Genomic DNA, 12472 nt, shown 5'->3' on the forward strand with positions numbered 1-12472 from the left:
GTAAACCTGCGATCTATTTATATGCACAGACAATGGGACAGCGAAGAATGTTGTATATTCGCAAATTTTACGGAGTTGAAAACATATATATATATATATATATATATATATATATATATATATATATATATATATATATATATATATATATATATATATATATATATATATATATATATATATATATATATATATATATATATATATATATATATATTCACAGGTGGGACATAGGGACACAACTACAATGGCGCGTAACCAATATGGCGCGTAACGACTTACGTGCGCGGGGGGCTTGGGGGGGGGGGGGGGGGGGCGCGAAGCGCCCCCACCAAGGCGCTTCGCGCCCCCTATATATATTATATATATATATATATATATATATATATATATATATATATATATATATATACATATATATATATATATATATATATATATATATATATATATATATATAGTACTGGCGTCATGTTTGTCGACTGACGTCATTATAAGGATTGAGCTGTATGTCGTCATGAAGTTGTTTGTCGACTGACGTCATGTTTGTCGACTGACGAAATTACAGACCGGGACACCGGGACACTCAAAGAGAAATTACAGACTGGGACACCGGGACACAAATAACGACTGGGACACAGGGAATATAAATGACGACCGGGACACAGGGACACAACTACAACGGGGACGCCGGGGGGCACAGGGGGGGATATATAAATGACGACCGGGACACAGGGAATGTTTGACTAGCAATCACCATCAACAAAGCTCAAGAGCAATCATTATAATAATGAGGTATAGATCTGAATACGGATTGGTTTTCCCAAGGACAATTATATGTTGCATTTTCAAGAGTCGGTAAACCTGACAATCTATTTATATGTACAGACAATGGGACAGCGAAGAATGTTGTACATTCGCAAGTTTTACAAACATATATATATATATCTATCTATATTCACAGGTGGGACACAGGGACACAACTAATATGACGCGAAAAAAGCTAAAAAAAAGAAAAAACCTAAAAAGAAAAAAAACTTAAAAAAAGGAAAAAAATAAAAAAAGGTAAAAAACTAAAAAGAAAAAAACACCGGGACACAAATGACGACCGGGACACAGTGAATATAAATGACGACCGGGACACAGGGACACAACTACAACGGGGACGCCGGGGGGCACAGGGGGATATATAAATGACGACGGGGACACAGGGAATGTTCGATTAGCAATCATCCTTAACAAAGCTCAAGAGCAATCATTAGAATAATGAGGTTAGATCTGAATACCGATTGTTTTTCCCATGGACAATTATATATTGCATGTTAAAGAGTCGGTAAACCTGACAATCTATTTATATGCACAGACAATGGGACAGCGAAGAATGTTGTATATTCTTAAGTTTTACGTAGTTAAAAACATATATATATATATATATATATATATATATATATATATATATATATATATATATATATATATATATATATATATATACATATATATATATATATATATATATATATATATATATATATATATATATATATATATATATATAAATGTATATAAATGTATGTATATATATATATATATATATATATATATATATATATATATATATATATATATATATATATATATATATATATATATATATATATATATATATATATATATATATATATATATATATATATATATATATATATATATATATATATATATATATATATATATATATATTATATATCGACAGGTGGGACACAGGCGAGCCCCCCACCAACTAGGTGTTAGGGTGGCGCGAAGCGCCACCCTAACAGCTAGTATATATATAAGTAAGTTGTGTTTGTTGGTTTGTACGCATATGACGTCGTTATAAGTATATAAGGTTTTGTATATGACGTCATTATAAGTATATAAGGGGGCGATTCAAAGAGAAACTTCAGTATAAATCCTACAATGGCAGAAGAAACAGCAGAGGAATCAAATCGTGCGAGAAATTTTAGTATAAATCCTACAATGGCAGAAGAAACAGCCGAGGAAGCGGCTCAAAGAGTTCATGCCAAAAGGCTTGCGGCTAAAAGAGAAAGTAAGAAAAGAAAGCGTGCCGAGGAATCTCAAGAACAACGTGAAAACAGGCTTGCGTCTCAAAGAGAAATTACCAAAAAAAAATCGTGCCGAGGAATCACAAGAACAACGTGAAAACAGGCTTGCGGCTCAAAGAGATAAAGCCAAAAGAAAGTGTGCCAAGGAATCACAAGAACAACGTGAAAACAGGCTTGCGGCTCAAAGAGATAAAGCCAAAAGAAAGCGTGCTGAGGAATCACAAGAGCAACGTGAAAATTATCGCCTGGCATTCAGGTACAGCCCAGTTGATGATTATAGCTTGAATAGATGTGTTCAAATCGGTACTATGTCTAAAATTTGTCCCTATTGCAAGGCCTTGAAATTTAATGGTATAACAATGGGAATGTGTTGCGCCTCAGGAAAAGTTAAACTTCCGCAACTGCCTGCACCACCAGAGCCATTGAAGACTTTATGACGTTACACACCGGGACACTGGGACACAAATAACGACCAGAACACCGGGACACAGGGAATATAAATGACGACCGGGACACTCAAAGAGAAATTACAGACCGGGACACAGGGACACAAATGACGACAGGGACACAGGGAATATAAATGACGACCGGGACACGGGAACACAACTAAAACGGGGACGCCGGGGGGGGGGACAGGGGGGAATATAACAAAAATTATATTTTTTTGATGCTATAAGAAATAAAAACATATAGCTCAAACAAAGATTGTTTTCAGTAAATGGCAGATTATTTTCTAGTCTTTAGAAGGTATAGGGGGTATTATCCCTAATCTTCTTTGTGGTATTTTCTGCTCTTTTTTTTGAATTGGTTATTTATTTTATTTGCTGTTCGTTTTAGGTTTCATTTATTTATTGATGGGGGTTTATGGTTGTTTTATGCCCAAAATATTATTTGGCTGTATTTCTGCTCATTTTGATATATTGTTGCTCTTTACTTTTCTTTGAAAAAATTAAAAGACTTAAAAATCGAGTAAAAGAATCACCATAGAATATGCAAATGAATGTTCTTGAAAATTTTTTAGAATGAATGAATATGTATGAATGTTCTTGAAATTCTTGTAAACTAATAACTATTCTCTTACTAACTAGGTAAGAAAACACATGTGAATAATATTCTTTTACTAACTTTGTTTGTTATTTAATCAAACTAACTATCGTAAACATTTGAATTTCAATGTTGTAATTCAAGCTGATATTCATTTTCATTTTTGCTTAGATTGAAAAACTGTGCATCAAGTAGATTGAAACACAAAATAAGAACACTTAAGGGTTATGTTCCACGTGCAAGTTTTTTTTTTCTGCAGTCTTGTGGCTTTGATTTTTCAGCGCGATTATTCCGAAATCTTTAGATAGCTGAGATTTGGATTTAAATACTTGAAAATCGTTAAAGAAAGAAGCATTCTTCCTCTTTTCTAAGCAAGTTTAGGTCACCATAAACCTTATGTAAAATAAACTTAATTTTCAGATTTTAATTATTTAATGAAACTTATTTTTTCAATCTTGGGACTTGGAGTGTTTCTCATAGCAAGAATTGTTGTAATTAACAAAATGTCAGCATTATTAAATAACGCAATGTAAATGTTGTAGTTTAGAAAAAACCAATAGATTGCTAGTGTTTTTTTAGCATTGAGTGATAGGGATTTTCGCTTCTTATTATTCACAATTATGAATAATAATTAATCAGTATGAATTCATAATAAGATTATAATCTTTGGTATCCCCCTTTTATTGTTTATCTTGCAGGACTGCACATTGTATAATCATGCATTCAAAGATGCAACGCGACCAGTGGAACTTGCAGCTTCAGCTGTTGCATCTATAACACCACGAGGAGGTATTATTTTGGCAACAAAAATTAACTCTTCTAAAGGATTCAGGAACCCCTTTTCCTTTTCTAGGTAGGTTTTAACTTGTAAATATCATTTGATGGTTGATATCTTTGTTTTAGTGTGAAATTTTTCAATTTGGAAGTGGCAGATAAACCGAAAAAATGTAACATTACCGACACTCCTGCTCAGAGAGGACGTGAAAATCCCGCGAATAAGGAGGTCCCGTGGATCCCTTACCTTCATACGTAGTTTTGTGAAAAATACATCCAAATGACTTAATCTATACGTTTGGGCATAAAGTAGCATTAGTGTATTTTATTTGTACACCTCCATCTATTCCTCATGCAGGAATGTGTGCAATATGTTTTACCTTATATCGTTTTGGTTTTTATGGCACTTGGTATTAACCAGGTCGGTTAACTCGGAAAAAATAGAAAAAATTAAGTATTTTTAACTTATGAATGGGTGATGGGATCTTAATTAAATTTTATTTTCGGAAGGATATCGTGTCTCAGAGCTCTTATTTAAAATCCCGACCAGATCCGGTAACATTGGGGAGAGTTGGGGGGAACCTAAAATCTTGGAAAACGCTTAGAATGGAGGGATCGGGATGAAAATTGGTGGAAAAAATAAAAGTCCTAGATACATGATTGACATAACCGGAACGTATTCTATCTCTTTGGGGGAGTTGGGGGGGGGGGTTAATTCTTAAAAATTAGAAAAAATGAGGTATTTTTAACTTACGAAGGAGTAATCAGATCTTAATGAAATTTGATTTTTGGAAGGATATCGTGTCTCAGAGCTCTTATTTCAAATCCTGACTGGATCCGGTGACATTGGGGGGAGTTGGGGGGCTAAAATCTTGGAAAACGCTTAAAGTAGAGGGATTGGGATGAAACTTGGTGGTAAAAAATAATAATAAGTCCTAGGTACGTGGTTGAAATAACCGGAACGGATCCGCTCTCTTTGGGGGAGTTGGGGGAGGAAGGTTAATCCTGAAAAATTAAAAAAAATGAGGTATTTTTTACTTACGAAGGAGTAATCAGATCTTCATGATATTTGATGTTTAGAAGGATATCGTGTCTCAGAGCTCTTAATTTAAATCCCAACCGGATCCGGTGAAGGACAAGTTGGGGGGGGGGACATAAAATCTTGGAAAACGCTTGGAGTGGAGGGAATCGGGATAGATACGGGATTGACATAACAGGAACAGATCTGCTCTCTTTGGGGGAGGGCTAATTCTAAAAAATTAGAAAAATGAGGCATTTTTGACTTACGAAAAAGTGATCGTATCTTAATGAAATGTCATATGTAGAAGGAATTCGAAACTCAGATCTCTTATTTTAAATCTCGACCAGATGCAGTGTCATTAGGGGGGGGGACTGGAAATCTTGGAAAACGCTTAAAGCGGAGAGATCAGGATGAAACATGGTGGAAGGAATAAGCACAAGTCCAAGATAGGTGACTGACATAATCGGACCAGATCCGCTCTCTTTGGTGGAGTTGGGGGGGGGGGGGGGGGTAATTCAGAAAAATTAGAAAAAATGAGGTAGGCCTATTTGTAACTTACGAACTTGTGATCATATCTTAATGAAATTTGATATGTAGAAGGATTTTGTACTTTAGAACTCTCATTTTAAATCTCGACCAGATCCGGTGACATTGAAGGGAGTTGGAGGGGGAAAGCGGAATTCTTGGAAAACGTGAAAATCGAGGTATCTTACGAATGGGTGATCGGATCGTAATGAAGCTTGATATATAGAAGAATCTTATGTCTGAGATGCTCCATTTTCAATTCGAATCGGATCCGGGGACATAGACGATTGGAGGGGGAAACAGAAATCTTGGAAACCGGAAATCTCGGAAAACCCTTAGAGTGGAGAGAGATCGGAATGAAACTTGTGGATCCGTTCTCTTTGAGGGCGCTGGGGGTTGTTAATTTGGAAAAAGTCAGAAAAATTGAGGTATTTTTAACTTAAGAACGGATGAGTGGATCTTAATGAAATTTGATATTTAGAAGGAACTCGTGTCTCAGAGATCTTGTTTTAAATCCCGACCAGATCTTTTAACATTGGGGGGGGGGGGAGTTGGAGGGGAAAGTAGAAATCTTGGAAGACGCTCATAAATGTCGTAGATACGTGATTGACGTAACCAGACTAGATCCGCTCTCTTTGTTGGAGTTAGGTGTTGGGGTTCAGTGCTTTGGCGAGTTTGGTGATTCTGGACGTGCTAGGACGATGAAAGTTGGTAGGCGTGTCAGGAGCTGCACAAATCGACTTTATAAAGTCGTTTTCCCCGATTTGACCATCTGGGGGGCTGAAGGGAGAGGAAAAAATTGGAAAATTGAAGTATTTTTAACTTACGAGTGGGTGATCGGATCTTAGTGAACTTTGATATTTAGAAAGACCTCGTGACTCAGAGCTCTTATTTTAAATCCCGACCGGCATTAAGCTTCTGATTTTCCTTTTAAAGCAATCTATTGATTCTTAAAATTTTGCTAGAACTCATAACATATGAGCTCTTGGCTCTTGGCTCTTCCGACCTCGTCACAAGTGTCATATGAGCTCTTAGCTCTTGTTTAAAGATGCAATTACTAGGGTTGCGTCTAGTTGAAAAACATAGCCCGTCCCCGAGACATAAATAGAAGATGTAAATATTTTATTTTTGATTATATATTGACTAAATACAGAATCTATGTAGTTATATTTCTCCCTCCTTAAAGAGTAGGGATTTGGAAAGAATATTGGACTCAGTCCTGCGTGTCCCCGTATTAATATTTTTCTTAAAATATTGATATATTTTCTTAACAATTAAAAATATTTTCTTAAAAATATTTTTCTTAAAATGTCCAGGGAAAAGTGAAGAACCATTATCAAATCTAAAACGAGCAGAACTAAAGTCATATAATAAGTCAGAGTTATAACGAACACACATTTCTCTGAGTGAATAAATGAACACTTAAATTGAAAGGAAATAAAATGACCAAACATATTAGGCTTGAAAATAAGAGATAATACTATGGAGTGAATAGATGAAACCTTAAATGAACAGACATTAGACAAAAATAAAATAAAGAAATCAGAATGAAATTACCCTTCAAACGAACAGAAATCAAGCAGTTTGTGGTAACAAACTGTAAGTAAGGAGCCACTCCGCCCAGTAGTAACTGGAACTTTAACAAAAGTAATTTTGTTAACAGTTAGAAAACATTTTTATAGTGATTTAGGATATACAAAATTCATTAAGTCTAATGTTACTCATCAAAAGCAACGAGCATGAGAAAATTTAGCTGATTTTCGAAAAAGGGGGAAGCTCCCCAAAAAAGTCAAGCAACCTTTATGAAGATCTCACCACCAAATTTAGCATATCAGAGAGCTTTACATGAGGGATTTCAAGCTTCTATGTACAAAAAGATAGCATTTTGAATTTTTAATTGAAGAAAGATCTTAGATGCATGTTTGTTTGTTTTGTTTTGTTTAGGACTAATCATCCTAATAGATCGGAAAAGGGCTTCTTTGAATGAAAGTTAAGTGACCAAAATATTTGGAGGGCAACTAGCCCATCCGATCAAAATTTTAAGATAGCCATTTGTTTCAACATAGTTAAAAGATCAAGTAACTTTCCCTCCGAGGATGACATGGTCCTCCGCAACCCCCCAGGGAAAGAACTTTAAACTATAAAGTTCTAAATGCCACTTAATTTTCCTGCGGATCAAAAAAAAAAAGTTTTTCTCACGGATTGATATAGTCAATATTTTCTTCCCAAATGTTTTACCTTCATTGAAATCTCCTTACTCTATTCTTCTTCCCCTGTGGTTTTCAATCTAATTGGAGCTACAAAATATGTTCAACCTTTTTTTTTTTTTGGGGGGGGGGTCACGAATCAATACAACATGATTTTTTAAAATGTCGTCTCCTCTCAGGCTTCTTTTAAACAGCACACATATTTAGAAAGTTTCAAGCAGATTAAAGACAAAACAAATTTTTAGTCTTTAACCTATTTTAGTCTTCACGAATCAATACAAAGAACTTTTCTTCAACATTTTTTGTTTTCGTTGAGGTTGCTTATTCCTGTCTAAATGCACTGTAAGTTTCAAGCCGTTCAGAAAAAAACAACATTTTTTTGATGTTCTTGCATAATAAATTGATGAAGTCAATGTTTAACTTGTTTTTGTTTTGACTTGCTAGAATAACCGCTCTAAGTCCAGTGGTACAAGCTGTGTAGGTTTATGTACGGGCAGGCCTGAGAAAAAAAAAATAATTTAGTTCAGTTTCAGGTGACATATATTGGCATAATCAAACTTTTAAAGTGTGTTTCCTTCATTAAAATCTGCCCAAGCCTATCTACACGCTTTTGAAGTTAGTAACCTATCAGATACAAAACTAATTTTGGGCCTATTTTTGGGTGTCATGAACCGATGGCAAAAACTAGGGTACTTGTCAATTATATAAAACACACTCGAGAAATGAAGTTTGATGACTGTAAATTTATAAAAATAGAATAAAATATTAGCAAAATTGTGAAGGTCATTTGTGAATTATTAAATTGGGAGCTTCCGCGTCGGCTGACCTTCTCAAAGACAAAGAAAAGCAGTATTAACGTGATTCTTGACTTAGTTTGTTCTAGCTCATTGTTAACGCGATTCTTGAGGACATCGGTTAGTTTGCTTTGACTAGTGATAGAATATAGTGTCTCACCATGGGTGTTCAAATTAAGATTTATGATTTGCTGATTGGGCCGAAGAACAGGCAATTATATTTTTCCAGGATAAGGAATTGTTGCCCAAAGCAAAACACTGCGTCAATGGACACACCGTTACTTAAGACGATGACGAACACCATGACGATAAGCAACATTTTTGGAAGTGTAACACTAGGCCATGGTTGAAAACCGTCAATTTGTGCGTCAGTACGTTTTTCTAAAATTAAAATACCATCTGTTACTATAGTTCGTTTCATTTATTTCTGGGTTAACGAACTGTCGTCTATGTCCTGGTGTCAACAAGAGCTAGGCATTTCTAAACAAGGATTTCCGATTGGAATAGCTACCTTCGTGAAGTGTGTGTATTTTCTGTGCAACATAAAAATCGTTTGCAGACCGTCAACAGAAAATTTTTCTTATAAAGTATTCTATTTTCATCATTTTTTTCATTAGCATTAACCAAACTGCACTTCTTGAGTGTGTTTTATATAATAGACAAGTACCAAAACTAGTTGTCAAAAAATCTGTAAGAGATGATGGCTAAACAATGCTACTACGCTGATGCTACGAGGCAGAGCAATGCTACTACCAGTCTTTGCCTTTGGGGAAAATTTGACCAGTTTTTGGGCACAATAAAGCCAGAAACTTTACTCAAGCTTTTAGGAAGAATTACTGGTCCTCCCATCTTTTCCTTCCCCCCCGTAAAAGTTAAACTCCCTTATTTCTTCCTAAAACTTCCTGAAAGTTTTAGTTCAATTCTCAAATCGTTTCCAACATATTACAGATATGTTATTTTGATAAGCAAGTTTACATAGTGTCATTCAATTAACCTAGCGACTTTGTTGTTCATGTATTTATAATGCGTAAGATCCTTAGGGGCTAATAGTACAAACCGAGGTACTTCATCTTGGGAAGTGGATACATATGTTGTCTTTCAATTTACCTCACTACTTAAGTTCCAATAGGGCTTATAATTCAAAAACCTTTAAGTAAATAGAGACAGAATTTTTTGAACAGTGAAAGTTTCAGCCCTCAAGCTATTTCTGTGATATTGCTGTCTCACTCTTTTGGTAACCTTGATACATATGTTGTATGCTAATTTATGTTTTGTCGCAACGACCCTTTAAGATTTTATGTTAACACTCCGATTCCTTCTTGAAACATTTCTTTTATGATGTTTTGATAACATGGATACACGTAGTGTTTTCCGATACGCAATTAACTGTTATCGTGTCGACTGTGCTGGAGACGTGTTCGACATTTTGACTATTTTGAACAAATATTACAATCCTAAAATTTGATCTGAAACTAAGCAGAACTGTCTTGGGCCAAAAAAAGAGTACGGGAGTGGTTCCGGATACCCTCCAGTCACATGAGTTCCTTAAACGACCACTCTATTTTTCTGCCTCCGATGCAATGAGCCCACTCCCAAGTTTTCCACGGTTACCGCTTCAATACGAATTGGTAAAGGATAAAAATAATACATAGGAGGCAGATGGCTCTCTACTAGGGCAACGGGTGAATAATATGGGAAATTATAGAGTTACGGATTTTTTGATAATTATCCGGGATTTACAAGAACTTTTGTTTAATAGGACCCCTCACCCTGCAAGTGAACAAGGCATGCTTTGGGAAGTAATTTTGGATAAGACCCTTCTTCACATATTGTCTTGTTTTTATAACTTTCTATCCTGAAAGATAGCTTTATCTTGTTGGCAAGGTTTTGATCCCAATCAATACAACTGCGAAGATAAAAACTACAGCATATTTATGTGCTTGTATTTGAAAGTCGACATAATGTGTGGAAGGGAGCTTGGATTTAATGTGACGTCTAATTGGAAAAGTTGGGATACTCTGAAAGATATACTGAATAAAATCAGATAGGATTCTTGGTACAAAAAAGGAGTAATTTATTATAAGCTTTGGATACCAGACAAGATTATTTGGGACGTGAACTGGATTTTCAGTGAGAGTAAGGGATACGAGTCAAGCTTATAGATTTATAAAAGCGTTAGTATTTGCATTGTGTAATCTGTATGATAAACTCGTTGATATTTATTATTCAAATTTTTCAGGGGTCTGTCTCTTTTTTCGCCTTGTTTGGATTTACCGCTCAAAATCAGATCAAGGGGTATGGCCCCCGAAATCTCTCAAGGTTTTTTAAAAAGAGCTTATTTTGTTAGTGGCAGCAGTCCTCTTGATTTCTTGCAACAGAGTTTAATGTTTTATTTGAAGAGACTCACAAGAATAAAATTTTCCCCTTTACAGTCTAATGAAAGAACTCTGCAGATAAAGTTTCCTCCACCCTTGAAGAAATTCTCCTCCACGGAAAATTTTTCTAGTTACTCTTTAGCTTGTATGTTGTCTGAATTCCTGGAAAATAAATTTACTGGCAACTGGAATGAAATATTGTGACTGGCTCTATGTTGAGGCTGTATCCAACATAATAATCACTCAACAGTCCAATCATCCAACATGTGATCATCCCAATTATTATATATTCTTGGAGAAGGTTCAAAACCGTGTTTTTGCCTTAGGGATTTTGTGGAAGATGAAATTATCTAGTTTCTTACGATTAAGGTTAGTCTTGCTGGTGCACAAAATAATTTTGTTTCGTCAGGTTCCCAAACTGAAGAATTGGTAAAACTTTGTTTTGGGGACCTTATAGGCTATAATAAGCTATCCTAATGAGATGATTTAGAAGTTTCTGTGAAAGGGGGTTCAAGTTACCTAGAAGTAATCCAATGGGTTTGAAGTTATCTCTCAAGTTTAGTACTGTGAAATACGTTTTTTTTTTTTTTTTTTTTTTTTTTTTTTTTTTTTTTTTTTTTTTTTTTTTTTTTTTTTTTTTTTTTTTTTAGTCAGTACAGCAAAGGATAAAATCCTGAAATCTCCATGCTACTGGAACGCACATGTTATTAGTGAAGGCTGAAGGATTTTATGCTTATTTTTGGCAAGGGTGGTCGTAACTGCACTAATCAGGTCAGAAGCCAGTGCTCGACAATGCCCAAAAAATTTAGGCTGTCTGGGCAGGGTTTCCAACCAACCCTTGTGTAGTCAATAGGGACAACAGCCGCACCATCAGTTCTTCAGGCTCTGTTTCGAGCCTTGTGCAACCAACCAGATCCAGATTTGGCTGTTTGATGAATCTAAATATCAAGCTTCTGATATAAAAGAAGAAAGTGTCACGAATTTCCGTTTCACAGTCTACTTGATGTTGTTCAGGCCCAGTATAAAGTGGTAGGGGGATTGTAAAATCAAAAGATTGGTATATGATCTAACAAGTCAGAAACTGGGTGGGGGGTCATAAAATTATCCTGTGGGAGAGTTGAAAACACAAAAGAAGGCAAAGGAAGGCATGTAGACCCTAGTTTTTATAAATCTTCCCTTGCAAACTCTGCCCCTTTTCCCTCTGTAGTCAAATATGAGTGTTAGCCCTTTATCCAATAGTGTCCACATAAAGCTTATCTTGTCTTATCTTTTTTGATTTAGTAGCTTACCGCTACTAATAAAAGGAAATAATGCTGTGATAGTAATTTATGCCGTGGAAAGTGGGATGAACTAGCATTGTATTTGAATCTACTAGGAATTTTAGATATCTTTTTGGAGAAGTTGGATGTTTCAAGTGGTAATGTGAATAGAATTCAGCTATGGCATCGTATAATAGCTTATAAAACAAGCAGTCTATTATTACCTGGAATATACAAGTGAAAACATCTAAAATCTGATATCTTATAAACATTATTAAACCAGTGAGTTTTTCAACTGAACTAATTTATCATTTTCTAACAACCATTTTCTAACAAAGGATTTTTGATAGCAGATAACGTATCAAAAA

General features: G+C 35.2%; 1 protein-coding gene across 2 annotated transcripts in view; it reads left to right on the forward strand.

The window, feature by feature from the left end:
- Positions 1–12472, forward strand: part of LOC136026947 (GATOR2 complex protein WDR24-like) — a 149325-nt gene that overhangs the window by 53797 nt on the left and 83056 nt on the right. For both annotated transcript variants that reach the window (XM_065703805.1, XM_065703806.1), the window contains exon 7: positions 3848–4002. In XM_065703805.1, the coding sequence (XP_065559877.1) occupies positions 3848–4002 (155 nt within the window). The remainder of the gene's footprint in view (positions 1–3847; positions 4003–12472) is intronic.

The sequence above is a fragment of the Artemia franciscana genome, chromosome 5 (genome assembly GCF_032884065.1).
Source record: "Artemia franciscana chromosome 5, ASM3288406v1, whole genome shotgun sequence".
NCBI classification, from domain to species: domain Eukaryota; kingdom Metazoa; phylum Arthropoda; class Branchiopoda; order Anostraca; family Artemiidae; genus Artemia; species Artemia franciscana.